This window comes from Phyllobates terribilis, unplaced genomic scaffold (assembly GCF_046119375.1).
Source record: "Phyllobates terribilis strain yellow unplaced genomic scaffold, ASM4611937v1 Scaffold_4__5_contigs__length_816908805, whole genome shotgun sequence".
Lineage (NCBI taxonomy): Eukaryota > Metazoa > Chordata > Amphibia > Anura > Dendrobatidae > Phyllobates > Phyllobates terribilis.
In genome coordinates this window covers 621,252,654-621,274,899 of record NW_027362764.1, presented here as the reverse complement: position 1 = coordinate 621,274,899, position 22,246 = coordinate 621,252,654, and the positions used below count along the sequence as shown (strand labels likewise).

Below are 22,246 nucleotides of genomic sequence, written 5' to 3'. Positions count from 1 at the left end.
GAAATCAAGGTCCCAGAGTCTGAAGGAAGAGTGGAGAGGCCACAATCCAAGCTGCTTGAGGTCTAGTGTGAAGTTTCCACAATCAGTGATGGTTTGGGGAGTCATGTCATCTGCTGGTGTAGGTCCACTGTGTTTTATCAAGACCAAAGTCAGCGCAGCCGTCTACCAGGAAATTTTAGAGCACTTCATGCTTCCCTCTGCCGACAAACTTTTTGGAGATGGAAATTTCATTCTCCTGCAGGACTTGGCACCTGTCCACATTGCCAAAAGTACCAATACCTGGTTTAAAAACAACAATATCACTGTGCTTGATTGGCCAGCAAACTCGCCTGACCTTAACCCCATAGAGAATCTATGGGGTATTGTCAAGAAGAAGATTAGAGACACCACACCCAACAATGCGGACGAGCTGAAGGCTGCTATCAAAGCAAACTGGGCTTCCATAACACCTCAGCAGTGCCACAGGCTGATCGCCTCCATGCCACGCCGCATTGATTTAGTAATTGATGCAAAAGGAGCCCCGACCAAGTATTGAGTTCATTTACTGAACATACATTTCAGTAGGCCAACATTTCGGATTTCAAAAACCCTTCAAGCTGTTGTTATAAAGTATTCTAATTTACTGAGATAATGACTTTTGTGTTTTCATTTGCTGTAAGCCATAATCAACATTAACAGAAATAAATATATATACTGCTCAAAAAAATAAAGGGAACACTCAAATAACACATCCTAGATCTGAATGAATGAAATATTCTCATTGAATACTTTGTTCTGTACAAAGTTGAATGTGCTGACAACAAAATCACACAAAAATCATCAATGGAAATCAAATTTATTAACCAATGGAGGCATGGATTTGGAGTCACCCTCAAAATGAAAGTGGAAAAGAACACTACAGGCTGTAGTGATCCAACTTTGATGTAATGTCCTTTAAAACAAGTCAAAATGAGTCTCAGTATTGTGTGTGGCCTCCACGTGCCTGTATGACCTCCCTACAACGCCTGGGCATGCTCCTGATGAGGTTGCGGATGGTCTCCTGTGGGATCTCCTCCCAGACCTGGACTAAACCATCCGCCAACTCCTGGACAGTCTGTGGTGAGACATGATGTGCTCAATTGGATTCAGGTCTGGGGAACGGGCGGGCCAGTCCATAGTTTCAATGCCTTCATCTTGCAGGAACTGCTGACACACTCCAGCCACATGAGGTTTGGCATTGTCCTGCATTAGGAGGAACCCAGGGTCAACCGCACCAGCATATGGTCTCAAGGGGTCTGAGGATCTCATCTCGGTACCTAATGGCAGTCAAGCTACCTCTGGCGAGAACATGGAGTGCTGTGCGGCCCTCCAAAGAAATGCCACCCAACACCATTACTGACCCACTACCAAACCGTTCATGCTGAAGGTTGTTGCAGAATATATGCAATATACAAGGACCTAAAAAAACACAGATATACTGTCTGTGATATTAGATAGCCAAAATACTTCCATGTATTGTTGCGTCCAAAGATACAATATGCTTATATGACATATATTTATATCTCCGACGCAACCAAGAAAGCGTGGCAAAAAGAAAATGATGGAGCCTATGGGACACTATGACAACTTATTGTGTCTCAATATATGATAACGCAGAAACATTAACCCTATCAATGGTAACCATTTAACTTTGCTATATATAGAAATGGAACATCCTCACCAATTTTGATATCCGTTCCTGCTCTCAGACTTCAAAGATAGCTCCATATAATGGGGGCAGACCAAGTCTCATAGGGTCACCAGCCCATCACAAAATACCGCTCCCGACGCGTTTCTTTGTCTTAGCTAGTCATCAGGGGAAAAAAGAGAAGACATGCGGTATGCACGCTGCCCACAATCGCGCAGCTCATTCACTACTTAAGGGCAGGCATCGTCCCGAGGAACCTTCGGATCACATTGTTTCCTTCATTTCGGTACAAGAGTCAGACCCTACTGGGCCTCTGGGAAAAGGAGGCGACCGCGAGTTCCCTGAGGTTTATGAAATTGCTTTTAGATGAGGAGAGAATTACATTAGCCGCTTTGAATGAATCATTGAGAACACAAGTGGAATTAACAAAAAAATTCTCTTTGGAACCTGAATTTAATGCTAAGGAAACGCTACTCCAGAATACAATAGAAAGATTTCAATATCACCTGAAGGAACGGAAGCATAAATTCTTTATTAAAGATTTACAAGATTTCAAGGAAAATAAGGCTTACAACTTTCTCTGTAGTAGGAGTCCAAGATACCCAGACACAGACATTTCGTCCACTGACACTGATCTATCTGAGTCAGAGGTCAGATCTAAAGCACATCGTGGTAGACAGAGGGGAAGAGGAGGTGGAAGGATCCGTGGTAGAATTAATAGTAACAGGAGATCCCCCCCCCCTAGGACCCATTTTTTAGAGGAGGGTTATCCACTACGCAATCGCCTCAATCTGAGCAACCCCACACCGACATTATGAATCCTCAAATCATAAACCTATCCTCGAGGAGCCTCACTTCCTTGGGGTTGGAGGTCTTGGGTAGGGGTCTGACTTTTGTACCGACAACAGATTATAACTCCTTTTGAGGTCATAAAGGATGTAAATTTATTTGTGCGCAAGTTGAAGTGGCGCAAGCACTTCATTAAGATTGATAAACAGGCATGTGCAGAATTGGGGGTTCGTGAAGAACTCCTACCCGATATTAGAACCCTTTTTCACCTTGGTGATGTCGATCCCAACCTTGAGGGTAATGGTCCATTCACCAATCTGAAACTGAAGAGCACTAAAATGCCACCCCCACAGAGTGATTTGAGTCCCATTGACGTATTCTTGAACATAGTAACTAAGGACTTGAGAGATCTGGAGAATGATCCCGGACGCTCTAGACATAATTTTACCCGTTGTGAGATGCAAGCACTGAGGTCACTGGAAAATGATCAACACATCACCATAAAACCATCGGACAAAGGGGGTAATGTGGTGATCATGGATACCAGTGATTATCACTCGATGTGCAGTGTAATACTAAACGTCAAGGAGTGTTATAGCACTTTAAATGCGGACCCCACGAGGAGATTTTCTCAAGAGCTGGAGGAACTGGCGAATGGGGCTATGAGGGATGGCATCCTAAACAAACAGGAGAGAGACTTTGTTTGTCCAGTCCATCCAGTTATGTCTACCTTCTATAGTTTACCAAAGGTACATAAGGGCCTGAATCCACTTAAGGGACGCCCCATTATATCGGGGGTAAACAATCTAACCCAAAATTTGGGAATATACTTGGAGAAGGTACTTAAACCCTTTGTCTTAAGCTTGAACTCATTTATCGGGGATACCAATGACCTGCTCCGTAAACTGGAAGGTATGACGGTCGATAAAGACGTGACTCTAGCGAGCATCGATGTCGAGTCATTATACTCCTCAATACCTCATGATAGGGGTTTGGAGGCGATACGCTTTTTCCTTATGGGGAGAGGCAAACAATTTGAGCGACACAATCGCTTTGTAATGGAGGCTCTTCAGTTTTGCTTGACAAAAAATGTGTTCCTCTTTGGTGGAAAATACTTCCACCAACTCAGGGGTACTGCGATGGGGAGCCCATGTGCCCCATCGTATGCCAATCTATACCTGGGTTGGTGGGAGGAAACCGTTGTGTTTGGAGACATCCCCATTGAGGGTGGTGAAAACATTTTGCTATGGGTTCGTTATATTGACGATGTCTTAGTACTGTGGCAGGGGGACAAAACATCCTTTGGAGACTTTGTGGAAAAGCTTAATCACAATGACCTCAACCTACATTTTACTTTTGAGTTTGGCCCCCATGAGTTGCCCTTCCTTGACATTCTGATACGGATAGGGAAGGATGGAGAAATAGGAACTAGCACCTATAGGAAAACGACTGCCTCGAATTCCTTCCTCAGATGGGAAAGCAACCATCCAGTCCCCCTCAAGAGGGGCATACCGAAGGGGCAATTCATGAGGGTCCGGAGGAACTGTTCGGACGATGCCATTTTTAAAGCCCAGGCTACCGACCTCTGTCAAAGATTTTATGAGAGGGGTTATCCAAAGAAGGTAGTAGTTGAGGCTTATGAAGAGATTTTGGTCAGGGACCGCTCCTCCTTGCTACATCCATCCCCGAATTTGGATAAGGATAATACTTTCTGCAGATTCATCACTACCTTCTCCAATCAGTCATATACAGTCCGTAGGATACTACAAAAACATTGGCCTATTTTACTAATGGATGAGGACATTGGTGACGTGGTCGATTCAAGACCCATGATTACCTACAAAAGGGGTAGATCCCTTAGGGACAGATTGGTCCATAGTCATTATATGGGCCATCTGGGGAACAACTGGTTGAGAAGTTCTATTAATGGCTGCTTTAGATGCAGCGGATGCGTATCATGTAAAGTTATCACACAAGGAAAAGACTTCACAAGTAATGTCACCGGGAAAACATTTGTTGTCAAACATTTTATCAACTGTAGATCCAAGGGAATCATTTATATGGCCAAATGTGTTTGTGGAATGGAATATGTGGGGAAAACAAGGAGGGAATTGAGGAGAAGAGTGGGGGAACATCAAAGGGATATCATCCTGAAAAGAGACACCCCCCCCCCCTGGCAAAACATGTGAATAACGCCCACCCGAATAGTAGGGATATGATACGATTCATGGGAATTGACAAAGTAATGGTCCCGCCAAGAGGGGGTGACTGGGACAAACTGATTCTGCAAAGGGAGACGAAGTGGATCTTTAGGCTGCGGACAATGGCTCCTCACGGCCTCAATGAACAGCTGTCTTATAGGTCCTTCCTATAAGTGTAGGGTAAATTAGGGAAAGGAGTGTAGGGACAGCCGTCGAGGAGTGGGGGCGCCATTTGCGCAGGTTTTAGGGTGCCAACCTCCACTGCCAGGTAGGGTGATGTTGTTCTAGTTGCTCAATAGGGCTTTTTATAGGTCCCCTGGCCCCCTTCATTTCTCTCCCTCTAATTCTGTGAGGTGCGGTCCCTCCCATTTCTCTTCATGTTTCTCCACATTTCTTCATATCCCCCTTTTTTTTCCTTGATTTCCATTTTTATTTTCATAATAATTTATTGTTTGGGCTTTAAGTGCGCTCTTGACCTTGGGCCGTGGCACCACTGTGCGGTTTTGACCTATGAGGTATTTCCAGCTCATAAACCATTGGGGCAGAATATATGCGGTTAGTATATACCGCGGTACATACGGTATGTGCCTGGATGGGTGTCAGTTACTGTATAACTTGGACATTTGCCCTGGCCTGGGGTACTTATGGATGGGAGGGCTTCATGTCACCATCCAACACAAGATGTCAGTTGGTTACCTTGTGTGCCCCTTAATCGTCACTCCGTAGTGTGCGGTTTTCCCTGTTTGTGATGCGCACACCGGATGTGACGCTTGCATGTCACGGCCGGCACCTGCGTTCCACATACCGGATGTCAGCTGACCGGAACCGGAAGTGACACGATCGCGAGTATAGCGCGACTAGGATTTAAAAGAGGACTTATCAGAGTGTCAAATGGCGCTGTCTGGTGAATGAGCTGCGCGATTGTGGGCAGCGTGCATACCGCATGTCTTCTCTTTTTTCCCCTGATGACTAGCTAAGGCAAAGAAACGCGTCGGGAGCGGTATTTTGTGATGGGCTGGTGACCCTATGAGACTTGGTCTGCCCCCATTATATGGAGCTCTCTTTGAAGTCTGAGAGCAGGAACGGATATCAAAATTGGTGAGGATGTTCCATTTCTATATATAGCAAAGTTAAATGGTTACCATTGATAGGGTTAATGTTTCTGCGTTATCATATATTGAGACACAATAAGTTGTCATAGTGTCCCATAGGCTCCATCATTTTCTTTTTGCCACACTTTCTTGGTTGCGTCGGAGATACAATATGCTTATATGACATATATTTATATCTTTGGACGCAACAATACATGGAAGTATTTTGTCTATCTAATATCACAGACAGTATATCTGTGTTTTTTTAGGTCCTTGTATATTGCATATATTTTATCTAGTGGTAATAAATGTTAAGTTTTATATTTCTATAGCACTACACCTGCTTGTGTTTATATTTATCTTTTTGTGTAGTTATTTCTAAAACCCCTGCTGCTGCATTTTGAAGGTTGTTGCAGGCAGCAGATCGCTCTCCACGGCGTCTCCAGACTGTCACGTCTGTCACATGTGCTCAGTGTGAACCTGCTTTCATCTGTGAAGAGCACAGGGCGCCATTGGTGACTTTGCCAATCCTGGTGTTCTGTGGCAAATGCCAAGCGTCCTGCACGGTGTTGGGCTGTGAGCACAACCCCCATCTGTGGACGTCGGGCCCTCATACCACCCTCATGGAGTCGGTTTCTAACCGTTTGTGCAGACACACGCACATTTGTGGCCTGCTGGAGGTCATTTTGCAGGGCTCTGGCAGTGCTCCTCCTGTTCCTCCTTGCACAAAGGCGGAGGTAGCGGTCCTGCTGCTGGGTTGTTGCCCTCCTACAGCCCCCTCCACGTCTCCTGGTGTACTGGCCTGTCTCCTGGTAGCGCATCCAGCCTCTGGACACTACGTTGACAGACTCGGCAATCCTTCTTGCCACAGCTCGCATTGATGTGCCATCCTGGATGTGCTGCACTATCTGAGCAACTTCTATGGGTTGTAGAGTCCGTCTCATGCTACCACAAGCGTGAAAGCACAACCAATATTCAAAAGTGACCAAAACATCAGGCAGAAAGCATTGGTACTGAGATGTGGTCTGTGGTCCCCACCTGCAGAACCACTCCTTTTATTGAGTGTGTCTTGATAATTGCCAATAATTTCCATCTACTGTCTTATTTCATTTGCACAACAGCATGTGAAATTGAATTGATTGTCAATCAGTGTTGCTTCCTAAGTGGACAGTTTGATTTCACAGAAGTTTGATATACTTGGAGTTATAGTCTGTTTAAGTGTTCCCTTTATTTTTTTTTGAGCAGTGTGTATATATACAGTACAGACCAAAAGTTTGGACACACCTTCTCATTTAAAGATTTTTCTGTATTTTCATGACTTTGAAAATTGTACATTCACACTGAAGGCATCAAAACTATGAATTAACACATGTGGAATTATATAATTAACAAAAAAGTGTGAAACAACAACTGAAAATATGTCTTATATTCTAGGTTCTTCAAAGTAGCCACCTTTTGCTTTGATGACTGCTTTGCACACTCTTGGCATTCTCTTGGTGAGCTTCAAGAGGTAGTCACCGGAAATGGTTTTCACTTCACAGGTGTGCCATGTCAGTTTTAATAAGTGGGATTTCTTGCCTTATAAATGGGGTTGGGACCATCAGTTGTGTTGTGCAGAAGTCAGGTGAATACACAGCTGATAGTCCTACTGAATAGACTGTTAGCTGCTTTTTTCTTGCCATAATACAAATTCTAAGTAAAGAAAAACGAGTAGCCATCATTACTTTAAGAAATGAAGGTCAGTCAGTCCGGAAAATTGGGCAAACTTTGAAAGTGTCCCCAAGTGCAGTTGCAAAAAACCATCAAGCGCTACAAGTTAACTGGCTCACATGAGGACCGCCCCAGGAAAGGAAGACCAAAAGTCACCTCTGCTTCTGAGGATAAGTTTATCCGAGTCACCAGCCTCAGAAATCGCAGGTTAACAGCAGCTCAGATTAGAGACCAGGTCAATGTCACACAGAGTTCTAGCAGCAGACACATGTCTTCAACAACTGTTAAGAGGAGACTTTGTGCAGCAGGCCTTCATGGTAAAATAGCTGCTAGGAAACCACTGCTAAGGACAGGCAACAAGCAGAAGAGACTTGTTTGGGCTAAAGAACACAAGGAATGGACATTAGACCAGTGGAAATCTGTGCTTTGGTCTGATGAGTTCAAATTTGAGATCTTTGGTTCCAACCACCGTGTCTTTGTGCGACGTAGAAAAGGTGAACGGATGGACTCTACATGCCTGGTTCCCACCGTGAAGCATGGAGGAGGAGGTATGATGGTGTAGGGGTGCTTTGCTGGTTACACTGTTGGGGATTTATTCAAAATTGAAGGCATACTGAACCAGCATGGCTACCACAGCATCTTGCAGCGACATGCTATTCCATCCGGTTCACGTTTAGTTGCACCATAATTTATTTTTCAACAGTACAATGACACCAAACACACCTCCAGGCTGTGTAAGGGCTATTTGACCAAGAAGGAGAGTGATGGGGTGCTACGCCAGATGACCTGCCCTCCACAGTCACCAGACCTGAACCCAATCGAGATGGTTTGGGGTGAGCTGGACCGCAGAGTGAAGGCAAAAGGGCCAACAAGTGCTAAGCATCTCTGGGAACTCCTTCAAGATTGTTGGAAGACCATTTCCGGTGACTACCTCTTGAAGCTCATCAAGAGAATGCCAAGAGCAGTCATCGAAGCAAAAGGTGGCTACTTTGAAGAGCCTAGAATATAAGACATATTTTCAGTTGTTTCACACTTTTTTGTTAAGTATATAATTCCACATGTGTTAATTCATAGTTTTGATGCCTTCAGTGTGATTGTACAATTTTCATTGTCATGAAAATACAGAAAAATCTTTAAATGAGAAGGTGTGTCCAAACTTTTGGTCTGTACTGTATATTTTATATATATTTTTTTTTTTTTGAGCCATTCACAGTGAGGTAAAAGTAATAAGATTATAGCCACATTTATGTGCATGTGCAGAGCCCCTCTGAAGTTTGGAGCATGCACCCAGCTTCAGAGGGGCAATTGAAAAAAAACAATGCGCAAGATTTGCAGGGAGCTGGTGATGAAGCTGGCTCTTGCAAATCATGTTTTCACGCCCGTGATAACATGCTGAGTAGGTCGACTTGTCTGGGGAAAATAATGCCCCATCGACTAGTCAAAGGCCTAATTGGCATATGAAATACAAAGTTAAAAAAAAAAAAATCCACTGCTTTATAAACATGGGTCTATGTGTTAAACACTATATTGAGGACTTGTTGGGCAGGGTATTTAGCAACAGTCTAATGTTGAAGGGCATGGGGGACATGTCAGGTTCCCTTTTAAAGGGAATTTGTCACATTTGACCATATCTAAACTGTTAATATGGGCATACAGGTTATAGATTGCTGAAAAAAGTCCTCCCTGTATGCCTCGTGTCAGCCGCCTTGTTGTGGATAAATCATCTTTTATCACTTTTTGTAAAACCAGCATGGATTTATATAGTGTGACCCGAGAGAATGTCAAAAAATAAAAAATAAACCTATACTTGCCTTCCGATGGCCCCCGCAGTCTTGATCTCCTCCGTCCCGGCTGCCGGCAGCGGTAGAGTGAAGGACCTGCCGACGTCAGGGTCGCGTGACCCGTCACATGACTCTGACGTCAGCGCAGGTCCTTCATTCCATCGCGAACTGCTGCCAAGCAAGGAGGAGCGCATCGGGGGCCGTCAGAAGGTAAGTATAATATTTATTTTTTATTTTATTCTTTTTTTTACAGTTTTAAATGGTACCCAGGTCCGGAGGAGAGTCTCCTCTCTTCTAGACCTGGGTACAATCTGCACATTAGAACGCATAGAATGCGCATCTACATATACAGTGATGTGGAATCCATGCGTTCTAATGCAAGTCAATGGCGGCGAAAACGCAGCACTTCCGCAAAATAATTGGTACTGCTGCGTTTTTTTCCGCAATGATAATCTGCAGCGGAAATTTCCGCAGCATGTGCACAGCACATGCGGATTATCATTGGGGAACATGGCAAACCTTCTACCATGCGTTTTTTAAGCGTTTCTGCAGCGTTTTTGCCGCTGCGGAAACGCTTAAAAAACGCATCGTGGGCACACAGCCTAAGAGCTTGCCTATACAGCGCACAGATAAACGTTTAGACATGTTGACTTGGGTGGATTTGGCCACGGCCTTTATTTATAATTTAGAATCATACAAATCTAATGTTTATATCCAACAACCTTTCTAGACTTCCCTTATCCAACAGGTTACAACCAATGACCGCAGCTTAGCAAAAGCTCAAGTCTGTTAAACAAAAACTTTCTGTCCATTCAGTTACCTGAATGACTAACCCCAAGGCTGTGACAATGAACAAGGAAGGGGGGGGAGAGGCAGCTCCTCCAGGAGACGCCGGGGGTCAGACTCAGACCCCTCGGCGGCACCACCCTTTTATCCCTCAGACTCTTTATTTACCAATACTGCCACCAATCACAGGCTGGCGCGGGGGCAGCGAAGTTTACCTTCCCCTGCGATGGCCACCTGATGGCCAGCATTATCCTCCAGTCCACAGCCCAGGCATCTGGTGGACGTGCAGGACTATAAGTGACAAGAAAAGGCATCTTTTCCCGCCATTTATCCCCTTCAAGGGAGGAACACCAGGCACAATGGTAATGACTCGCCCACAGGGCCGTGGGGTACTCGGCAGCCGGGCCTCTGGGTGCCGGTGGGGGATATCACGGTGGCTTGCCCGGTCCGTGGCCCAGGGCGGTCACCTAAAAGGGGAATTATTTATAGGGGATTTGGAAAGTTTGTGACGCCACCTGTGGAATGCGGCTAAAGGGGGCCGCCACTGCGGAGCAGTCCTCTGAGGCAGATGGTAGGGCAGCTTGTGATGGAACGGCTCCCCACAGGTGGAGCGGGCCTCAGGGCAGCGTGGGGTAATGGATAGTGGTGCAGGGGAGAGACGGCCAGGGCGGTTCAGGAATAAATGACGGACACTCACACGGGGGTTCGCTTCGGTACCTTTACTGATCTTGATGCAGGTATGGTCCAGGGTACTCGGTACGCAGGGTGCACTTCTGGACTTCCCCAGTGAGCGGGTATAGGGCCTCCTGATCCGTTGCTTCCACTTGCTAAGCTTCTGACCTGCCTGGAGCTAGGCCTGGCTTTATTACTGTCTCTCTTTTTCTTTTGCACCTGGTGGTAAGGCTTTCTCCTGGAGATCACTCTCCCTGGATGCTGGGGCCTCCGTGACTCCTAGCCCTGGTACAATAGTCAGCGTTGGTCGGCCTGGGACTTGTAGTCCTCCAGGTATCTGGTGGTCCCTACTGGGTGTGAAGGACCCTGTAGGCGCGGACCCAGCGTCCGGTGTATATTTCGGGGCGAGCCTGGTACTCTCCTCTGCCCCCTCAACTCCTCTCTCCCTTCCTCCCTGCCTTCGGCCACACTCAGGGCCATCACTATGGCAGCAGCAGACGAGCTGCGTCTTCGCTGCTCTCAGCGTCAGCACGCGCTCCAACTATCTCTCAGTCCGACTGAACACTAAACTCTGACTAACTCTTGAGCTGACTGGCTCCACCCTCCCTATATATATCCCTAACGGGCTCCATCTGGTGGTCTGAGGTGGTAGGGTGGAGGTGTGTGAATGTGTGAGGGCCTCTTGTGGAGAAGTCCATCCATGCACCCTACTGGGTTCTGTGGCACCTGTGCATAGCAGGGCGCCACATTCCCCCCTAATACAATTCAGTACTCCTGGACTGAAGCATTTTGTAACAGGTTAACAAATAACAATTATAATAATAACAATAAGTATGACAACAGTATGTCCCGTAACCTGGTGTCCATTTCACCGATGAATGAACATGAGAGACCCGCCTGAAAACCCTCAACGTAGGCCCTGGGCGTGGCTACAGGGCATAAGTGATCCAGGTGCTGGACCACGTCTTCGGCCACGCCAAACGGGTTTTTGTTCTGTGGTCAAATAAAAGGGGGGCACTTTTGATGAGTGCAACTATTCACAGGGACAGTTTTTGGCTGCTCACAGTCCTCCGCCTACAAGTCTTTATACCCTGACGGGTAACTAAGTAAACACATATATTTAATTTCAGTTTATCCAATAAACAGTAGTAGGCAATACCCAACTGGATAACTATTTACACTGCAGGCATTTCTAACTTATTCCTTGTACCTGGCAGGGATCTGGCCTTTTATACTGCGTGTTGACCTACGTAGTACTGGGGTGTTGTTGATGTCTGTGTTTGCACTGTCTGATACCCGATCAGATCTACGTGTGGGCAAATTGTAAAACTGTCTTAACCTCTTGATGGGTTACTGGGCCTACTGGCTCTGCTTCTACCGGTGATCCTTCTTCCGGGGATTCTTCCTGAGCAGGCTCTTCTGGGGCACTTACAGGTCTTACTTGCAGTGGAGGGTCTTCTGGCTGTTGGTAGAAGTGCATCACAGGTATTATTACGGCTCCATCCAGTTGAGGCAAATCTGCCGGGAAATCTCCTAAGACTGTATGGAGTACATCTTCTTTGGGTTCTTCAGTCACGATAGGAGGTACTTCTTCCTGTGGCTTCAATAGACCTGGGCACAACTTCAAATGGTCTCTTGAGACTGCTGCAACTGTCTTACCTCCATCTTTACTGATTAGACAGGTTTTTCTATTGTTGAACCTGGAATCCAACACAGTGTAAGGCTCTCTTTCCCACTGGTCATCAAGCTTGTGGTTTCTTCTCTTTCGCTTCAGCACAACTTCTCCAGGTGTTAAGGGTTCTGCGGGTGCACTCTTGTTGTACTGTGCTTCCTGCTTATCTACCCTATTTAGACTGTCTTCGACACAGGCCTGTACTCTCTTGTACTGCTCCTGTCGGGTCGTATCCCAGTCTTCAGTGGACATGTCTGCTTCTGGCTCTACCACTCCAAGCTCCAGGTCCATGGGCAACTTTCCAGGTCTTGCTCTCATGAGGTACGCTGGAGTACAATTGGTGGAACTCACAGGTATGTGATTGTAGAGATCTACCAGATCAGGTAGTTTGTCTCTCCACTGATTCCTTTCTTCTAGAGGTAAGGTCTTCAGCAGGTCTATGACGATATTGTTCATCTTTTCACATAGACCATTGGTTTGTGGGTGGTGCGGCGTAGTCCGAATCTTCTTGCACCCGTACAGATGGCAAAACTCTTTGAACAAAGGCAGGGCCTTGATCCGTCAGCACCTTATCCGGGTATCCATGGGGCCTGCAGAAGTATGCTTGGAACTTCCTTGCTGCTGTTTCTGCTGTCAGATCCTTGACGGGGGCTACCACCAGGAACCGGGAGTAGTGATCCACCATGGTCAGAGCATAAGAGTAGCCTGACCTGCTGGGTGACAGCTTGATGTGATCCAGAGCGACGATCTCAGGGGGCTGGGTTGTCTTGATGGACTGCAAGGGTGCTTTCTGGCTGCTGTAGTCTTTTTTTTCTGAGGCTACAGGGTCCACAATCCCGGCACCACCTCTCTATGGAACTCCGCATTCCAACCCAATAAAACCGACTCTTCAGGAGGGTTTCCAGCTTCTTCCAGCCAAAGTGCCCTGCTTGATCGTGGTAGGCCTCCAACACCATCTGGATGTCTGTCCTGGGCACTACGATCTTCCGTACCATCTCATGGTTCCTAGGGTTGACATGCTTTCGGCACAGCTTCTCTCTATAGATGAACAGCCGGCTTCTCTCATTCCACAGTTACTTGGCTTGTGGAGGAGCGTCCTTCTCCAGGGAGGAACCTTCCTGGGTTATCAGTTCTTTGATACGGCTGACAACCGGGTCGCTGTCATGGGTCTCCTTTCAACTGTGAGGTAAAGGGTTTATTGTCTTACCACGATACCTCCTGGAGGTACGCTGCTCGTGGACCATCCCATTTCTATGGAAGGCAGGTAGCTCAATTTCCTCCAGGTCATGCACTTCTTCTTCAGTGTCCGACTGGTGAGGCATTCTGGATAGGGCGTTGCCGTTCTTGTGGCCTGCCCGGTACTTGATGGTGAACTGATAGTTTGACAGTCAGGCCATCCAACGCTGTTCCATTTCTCCCAACTTGGCTGTCTCTAGATGTGTCAGGGGGTTGTTGTCGTTATAGGCCGTGAACTTGGTGGAGGCCAGGTAGTGCTTGAATTGTTCAGTGATGGCCCAGATCAAGGCCAGGAGCTCCAACTTGAAGGAGCTATAGTTTTCTGGATTCCTCTTGGTAGGACGGAGCTTCCTGCTGGCATAGGCAATCACCTTCTCTTTGCCATACTGCTTCTGGCTTAACACAGCTCCTAGTCCCTCATTGCTGGCATCAGTGTACAGCAGGAATGGTTGGCTGTAGTCAGGGTAGGCCAGGATTTCTTCGCCAGTGAGAATCTTTCATCACTGCAAAGGACTCAGCCTGTTCTTTATCCCACTGGAAGGGGGGGTTTTGCCTCTGTGGGACTGTCCTACCAGGAGATCTTGCAAAGGCGTTGCCTTCTTGGTGTAGTCCTTTACAAACCTCCGGTAATACCCGACCAGTCCCAGGAACTGACGTACCTCCTTGAGATTCTTCGGTTCCGGCCATTTCTGGATGGCAGTGACCTTCTCTGGGTCTGGTGCTACTCCTTCTGGACTGACAATGTGCCCCAGGTACTGAACCTTCTGTTTGAGCAGGTGGCACTTGGAAGGCTTCAATTTCATCCCATACCGGGACAATGCTTCAAATGGTCCTCATACGTCTTGGAGTACACTATCACGTCATCCAAGTATAGCAGCACGGTCTCAAAGTTACGGTGTCCCAAACAGCACTCCATCAATCTCTGGAACATTCCAGGGGCGTTGCAGAGTCCGAACTGCATACTGTTGAACTCTCGGAGCCCCATGGGGGTAGTGAAGGCCGTCTTCTCACGGTCCTCCTCAGCAACTGTTACTTGCCAGTACCCACTAGTGAGGTCAAGGGTAGAGAAGTAATTTGCAGACTTTAATGCAGCCAGGGATTCCTCTATACGGGGCAAAGGGTATGCATCTTTATGTGTTATGCGGTTTACCTGTCTGTAATCTACACACATCCTCATGCTTCCATCCTTTTTCCTGACCAGAACCAGGGGAGCTGACCAAGGGCTACAGCTATCTGTTATTACCCCTGCTTTCTTCATGTCATGCAACATTTCCTTCTATTTCTGGTAGTGTGCTGGTGGTATGGGTCTGTAACGGTATGGATGGTCACCTGTGGGTATATGGTGTTGTACCCCTTTAATCCTCCCAAAATCAAGTGGGTGTTTCCGGAATACCTGTTCGTATTCCTGGACCTCCCTGTGTACACCTTGTTTTTGATGGACAGGAGTGGTGTCAGTCCCAACATGGAGCTGTTGACACCAATCCCCCACGTGGGTTTCTGAGTCATTACCCTCCACTGTGTCTGATGAGGTTAAAGACACTACTGTGTGTATGGCGTCATCATTCACAGTATACAATCTGGCAACAGTGGCGTATCTTGCTAATTTAACTTCCTCCTCCCCACAATTTAAGAGACGTATGGGTACCCTCCCATTGCATACATCAACTACCTCTCTAGCAGTTAAGAGTGTAGGTCTGTGCTCTGAGCTAATGGGCTCCACTACCGCCTGGTAGTTCTGTCCCTTGAGACCTATTGCTGCCCTACACCAAATCAGCATCTCACTCATTGACGGAATCACAATGGGTATCGGGTCAGTCACCCGTACATTACCAATCTCACCACCTGTTAGCTTTACCTGTTGCTGGTACAGGAGGGCTCGAAACTCTCTCTGGAGCACCTTCCTCTGCCCTGGTTTGGCAGTGTCAGCAATCTGTTGGAGCAAAAACAACACTTCTCCCAGTTGCCAACAATATTCGTACCAAGTATTATATACAAGTCTGTATCACCAGGGTTAGATTCTACTACAATTAGTCCTTGGTCCTTTAACTCCACTCTCCCCACCTTCACTTTCACGTCCTTAACCCCTACTAGGTTAAGAGGAAGGCCGTTAGAGGCATACACCGAGAGTACCTTTTATAGAGGACATCAGGTATGATGGTTACCTGTGAGCCGGTGTCCAATAACGCTGGTGTAGCAATGCCGTCCAGCACGATGGACAGGAAAGGCCTCCCTCCTACGATCCGATGGTACCAGCTTGATGGGCCTGTTTGATTTACTCCTGGGTGTCGGCCCCCGGCCCCAGGGTTTGCTCGTTTAAAGGACAGTTCCGCGCTGTGTGGCCTGCCTTGTGGCAACGGTAGCAGATGAAGTCTCCTGGAGGTCGACGCGGGTCGTTAGTCCTCCCACGGGATGGCGTTGTCCTCCTCCGGGGTGGCGTTGTCCACCTTCTTCTCCTCATCCATGGGACATCCTCAAGGCTGTCAGCGAGTAGGATCCTTCCTTCCGGCTCGGGTTCCGTCTGTAGCTGCAGGGTGCTCAGGACAGTGGTCAAGGTTTTACTTAGCTGATGCACTTCAGAGCGCAGGCTGTCCAGCTCGCTAGGGGGCACTGTTTGCATCTTTGTTTCAGCCGTTAATGAAGGAGCAGTGGGAGCTGCAGGCACTGGGGTGGCCCCACCCTGGTAGTGCTGGATAGCAGTCCCTGATGTTTCCAGGGGCTGTAGACCCTTAATAGCCATGTCCTTCAGGGTGTCAAAGGTGGCGTCTGGATGATCTAAAGCCCACCACCGTACAGTTCTGCTCTCCTCCTGGGACCTCAACCCCCGGATGAACTGTTCCGTCAGCATTTTATTTTCATCTTGTATGCTGGCTGGACTAACCTGTTTCAGGGCCCACAGGGCTTCCTGTAAGCACCAGGCATAGTCCCGGATACTGTCCTCAGGTTTCTGGACACAATGGTAGAACCTCAGTTCTGTCTCAGTGCGGTTTTCAAACACAGTTTGCAGTCTCTTAAAGATAGTGGATACTGATTCCTGGTCTGCGGCTGGCCAGGTTTCAACTTCCCGCTCTGCGGCACCAGTCAATTGTCCCAGCACAACAGCGGCTCTCTGCCTACCAGTCACAGAATACATGTCCAGTACATCTTCTTCCAGGACCTTTCGTCGCTCGCGTCTGACGTCAGAGCGTCCACTGGACTCCTTCCAGGACCTGACGCTTCCTTGTTCGACGTCAAGGGTGGGGCGTGTCCTTGGTTTCACGTGCTTCCAGCGGTCACGCCTCTCCGATTCCCGCGGTTACGCCCCTCTTCTTCCCGCGCGGCGACAGGAAAATGGCAGATAATGGCGGGAAACCTTCATCACAGTAAGTGTTAGTCTTTTAAGGCGCACAGTACCCAGTGGCAACGGGCACGGAATCCTGTTCGTGACGCCAGAAGTTGACGCTGCCCCCTAGGGCCGTGGGGTACTCGGCAGCCGGGCCTCTGGGTGCCGGTGGGGGATATGACGGTGGCTGGCCCGGTCCGTGGCCCAGGGCGGTCACCCAAAAGGGGAATTATTTATAGGGGATTTGGAAAGTTCGTGACGCCACCTGTGGAATGCGGCTAAAGGGGGCCGCCGCTGTGGAGCAGTCCTCTAAGGCAGATGGTAGGGCAGCTTGTGATGGAACGGCTCCCCACAGGTGGAGCGGGCCTCAGGGCAGCGTGGGGTAATGGATAGTGGTGCAGGGGAGAGATGGCCAGGGCGGTTCAGGAATAAATGACGGACACTCACACGGGGGTTCGCTTCGGTACCTTTACTGGTCTTGATGCAGGTATGGTCCAGGGTACTCGGTACGCAGGGTGCACTTCTGGACTCTCCCCAGTGAGCGGGTGTAGGGCCTCTTGATCCGTTGCTTCCACTTGCTAAGCTTCTGACCTGCCTGGAGCTAGGCCTGGCTTTATTACTGTCTCTCTTTCTCTTTTGCATCTGCTGATCTGGTGGTAAGGCTTTCTCCTGGAGATCACTCTCCCTGGATGCTGGGGCCTCCGTGACTCCTAGCCCTGGTACAATAGTCAGCGTTGGTCGGCCTGGGACTTGTAGTCCTCCAGGTATCTGGTGGTCCCTACTGGGTGTGAAGGACCCTGTAGGCGCGGACCCAGCGTCCGGTGTATATTTCGGGGCGAGCCTGGTACTCTCCTCTGCCCCCTCAACTCCTCTCTCCCTTCCTCCCTGCCTTCGGCCACACTCAGGGCCCTCACTATGGCGGCAGCAGACGAGCTGAGTCTTCACTGCTCTCAGCGTGAGCCCGCTCTCCAACTATCTCTCAATCCGACTGAACACTAAACTCTGACTAACTCCTGAGCTGCCTGGCTCCACCTACCTATATATATCCCTAACGGGCTCCCTCTGGTGGTCTGAGGTGGTAGGGCGGAGGTGTGTGAATGTGTGAGGGCCTCTTGTGGAGAAGTCCATCCATGCACCCTACTGGGTTCTGTGGCACCTGTGCGTAGCAGGGCGCCACAATAATGCCATCTGTTCCCCTCCTGAGGGTCCGGAGTACACCATTCTGTCCTTACTAATATAGTAATAAAGCTGCCGACTGACACCTTGGACTGCGGATGATCTCAGGGAGAACGATGCAGTCCTCTCTCCCGACCAACGTTACTGTCAGTTAAATCCATCGATATCGGGGGGGGTTCAGCTGGCTTTAGTGTAATGTGTATGGGGGCCTTTAATAAGGAGGGGTCTGGAGATTTAATTGTGCTGAATTACTTCTTCTCATAGTGTTACACATCAGCAATTTTCTAAAATAGATATGACGGTTGCAAATATGACCCCAGTCAGCTAAACAGTTCCTTTTACTATAATGTATAAACTGATTACAGGAATGGGTGGATTGGGGGATGGATAGCAGGCTTTGTTTCCTCATTTCTATTTATTTCCTCTAAAATAAGTGAGAAAGTTTGGCACTATTCCCCACTCATCAGGAAAAAAACTGTTCTTGTATGCCAGGGGACTAGGATACTGGCTAGGAGATGGTTAATTGCCCCTTAGTTTTGTCATTTTGACTCAAATATTTTATCAGCTACTGAATGTGAAAACCCAGAAGTGGAAGAAAATGGAGAAGCTGTACTTCACTGACTTTAATCTAAACTTACCCAAAAAAAGCTCGACCTCCTCTGCAAAAATCTGCAAATATTAGATCCCTGATATAATTTGCATTTGTTGGACAGGAGCCTCGCTCATCAGAATTGAGGGGGGTATTAATTATTATCTTTAGGGTTTCAGCTGACTTTTTTTGCTGATGACAACAGTAAACTATGGTATTTACCACGTCTTGATGATACTATACACTATCTTCCCATTATGTATGTATTGTAAATTGAAGGGCTTTCTGTAATACATTTTCAGGTTTCACAATGTACAGAATTATGGAAGATAATGGTGCTTTTACAGTACAGGGATCTGACCTGAGCTCCGCCATAACGTTGTTGAAGATGTACCAGTGTAAGGCCTCCTTCACATGGCCGTGATTGCAGAACGTGTTGTATCCGGGGGGGTTTTCACAGATACCCCATGTACCCATTATAACCTATGCTGCTGTGCACATGTCCGTGTTTTTATGCAGACCATGTGGTCGTATAAATCACATCGTTTTTTACCAAAAGCAGAGATGACAAGTGCCAATACAAGTCTATGGGTCCATGTAAAACACGTAATGCACACGGGTGGCATCAGTGTATCATATATGTGCTACGTGTTTAACATTGCAAAGAATAGCAGACTCTTTGTCATTTTTTTTTCCTTTTGCCATACTGGAAAAACACTGGCACCAGTACTGTTATTTTTTGGGGTTGTTTTTTTTTCTGGTACCGGTTTTATATGGATGTGTGAAGGGGGCCAAAGGCAGTGTTTAATTTGTCAGCATTGGATTTCACCATGGATTTCTGGTGCATGGCCTGTTGCAGTTTGTTATACAGTTTGCAAAACCCAATCCACACATAGATGTGGGTAAAAATTAGTGCGGGGGAAATAATTCTAATAATGCCCTTTCTTTTGCACAAATGGCAAACTTTCATAGCAGATTTCACCCTTTACTGCAGCTCTACTACTTGTGTACTAAGGCTCTGTTCACATCATTATTCAGGCGCGTTGAGGTATGCACCAGCAGTGTTTCCCGATTTATACTCCGATTTGCTCCCCATAAAACCACTTTATTCCAAGAGTGTCCTTTTTGGCATACCCCAAGGCTGTATACATTGACATACATTTTACAACTGGATAGAAAATATTGCTGTACCACATTGGGGCATAAATACCATTTTATTGTGTTTTTTTTTGTTTTTTTTATTTGTATTTTTTAATGGGAGTAAATGGCCATCAGATGCCACTGTATGCCATGCAATGAAATATGTTAGTGCATACTTTGCGGAATACCCACAGAGTACACCCCAAACCTGCCTGAAAAATGAGACCCAAGCCTAACATGGTGGATTTTCTGTATTTCTGACAGTCCGGCTTCGCACGTCTTCATGTACTTATGATTCTCTACACCGGTCTGGAGAGCCGGCCATCAGGCTGGGAATTGTCACCCATGCACAGTCCATGTTTCACGGATAGTTGAAGCCGTCCTAAGCAATGCGCTAATGTTTGTGTTGTCCTTTGTGGTAATTTTGTCCCTTTTCTTCTGCAGATTTTCCCTTCATAAAACTCCTACAAACCTTCTTCCATCATGAACTTTTTCTTGGAGACGCTGAAAGTTTTGCTTCTTACAATTTATTTGCTCTTTGAGTCTATCATCTTATGGTTCATCCCATCTAGAAGAAAGAATGTTGCCGGTGAACTGGTGCTTATTACTGGAGCTGGAAGTGGCATAGGCCGTCTTATGGCACTTCAGTTTGCCCGTCTTGGCGCTACCCTGGTGTTGTGGGATATCAATGAAGAGGGCAATAAGGAAACAAGCAGATTAGCAAAGAAAAATGGCGCAGTCCGGGTGCATACATATACATGTGACTGCAGCAAGAGGGAAGACGTCTACAGAGTTGCAGATCAGGTATGGTTTTTTTTGTGTTTTTTTTTTTTTTTTTTTTCTAATTTAACATGATTTTAGTCCAAAAAGCATGTAAAACACGTATTCTCTTCTGTCAAGCTGTTTTAAGTTTCTTATCAGATATTTTTCTAGGAAGGGTTAATGGTTGCACAAAATGGCAATCACATGGGGGAGGGATTGTCTCTGGGATTTCTAGACTCCTGATTGACAGTGCCAGCCTCTTTATGCCACTATGCAAGAGCAGGGAAGGTGCCGCTGTATAAATGGGCACATTGGACATTCAGGAGCTTTTAAAGGCTAAATAGCCATCCTTTTAGGATATGCAATTATGAATGACGATCACTTGTTAGCAGTCATCTCATCATTACAGGTAGCATTATAATAAGTGATTACAAATAAAGCTACCTTTACACATCCATGTGACACGTCCAAGTGCTGCCTGATTATTTTTATAATTTTTTTTTTTTTTCTGGACAGCATTTGGACCCATAAAGTAGATTGGCTGTATTTACACATTTGTTAAAATTGGAGAGTGAGCTCCATGAGACCCATCATGTTCTGTTCTGATTCAGTTTGTGGACCACCCTCGGCCATTCAAGTCTGAGAATCCGTGAGACACGGATGCAAAGCAGGAGGCTTGCGATTTGTTTCCTTCTATTTTGCATCCATGTCTGAGGGATCTGTTGCATCGTGAGCAAACTTGAATAATGACCGATGATCTTCCAAGGTGTGTTTTGTTTTGTGTGGTGGTTTGGTTTTATTGGCTTGAGAACAAGCACGCCTCCTTATTGAGGAAAACTGAAGCGACTAGGATGACACCTAAGAAAGAATCATTTCATTTCTCTCAGGTTCGAGGACCTTTCTGCAGGATGTTAGATTCTTAACTAAACACATAGCTTGCAGTGGTGCTTTTGAAACGGATTAAAATATTTATTTATTTTTAAGGAATCTATGTTCTCGTTCTTCTGTAATCAAAGTTTTATGCTAATAAGGAGCAGATGCAGCGGGGCTCGATGTTGCACTTCCCTGGCCGCCTTCTAGTTTCTGACTTGTCGGGTCTATGCTTTTTCATCAGTGTGCCTTCCCTGGCTGAAATTTCACACATGGCCGCATAACTCTGAGGATCGCAACGCAGTGCACGGACTGGCCTTCAGCTTTTCCGACCCAAGTGTGACAGCATGTATTTCTATGCAGCTGTCACGCTCGGGTCAGGAGAGCCACCGGCCAGTCCATGCACTGTGTTGCGATCCTCGTCCAAGGTGTGTGCCCATCTGACTCTTCCTTAAGAGTGATTTCCCCACATAAACATATGTAATTTTTCTGCCATTTTATACCTGGCAATTGATTGTTTAGAAAAAAAAAAAAAAAATCAAAAATGAAAACTGAAACCCTGTTTTATCCTGTGGGACTGTTTATTACTAAAGGAGTGGGGAGTAATGGTCGGCTCAATCCCCACCTTGTCCCTGTCAAATCATCACTGCACAGTGACTTCTACATATGTCCAAGGGCACACTGACAGCATTCTTCCATGGAAGTCAGGGGTTATTAGATGCCCAAAATAAGACCGTAATATCAGACATTTGACAAATTAAAAAAAAAAAAAAATTGCAATTATTA

The 22,246-nt window shown here is 46.8% G+C and overlaps 1 protein-coding gene across 2 annotated transcripts in view; it reads left to right on the top strand.

The window, feature by feature from the left end:
* Nucleotides 1-22,246, top strand: part of SDR16C5 (short chain dehydrogenase/reductase family 16C member 5) — a 63,275-nt gene that overhangs the window by 14,797 nt on the left and 26,232 nt on the right. For both annotated transcript variants that reach the window (XM_073679320.1, XM_073679319.1), the window contains one exon: nt 20,273-20,632. In XM_073679320.1, the coding sequence (XP_073535421.1) occupies nt 20,312-20,632 (321 nt within the window). In that variant the 5' untranslated portion in view covers nt 20,273-20,311. The remainder of the gene's footprint in view (nt 1-20,272; nt 20,633-22,246) is intronic.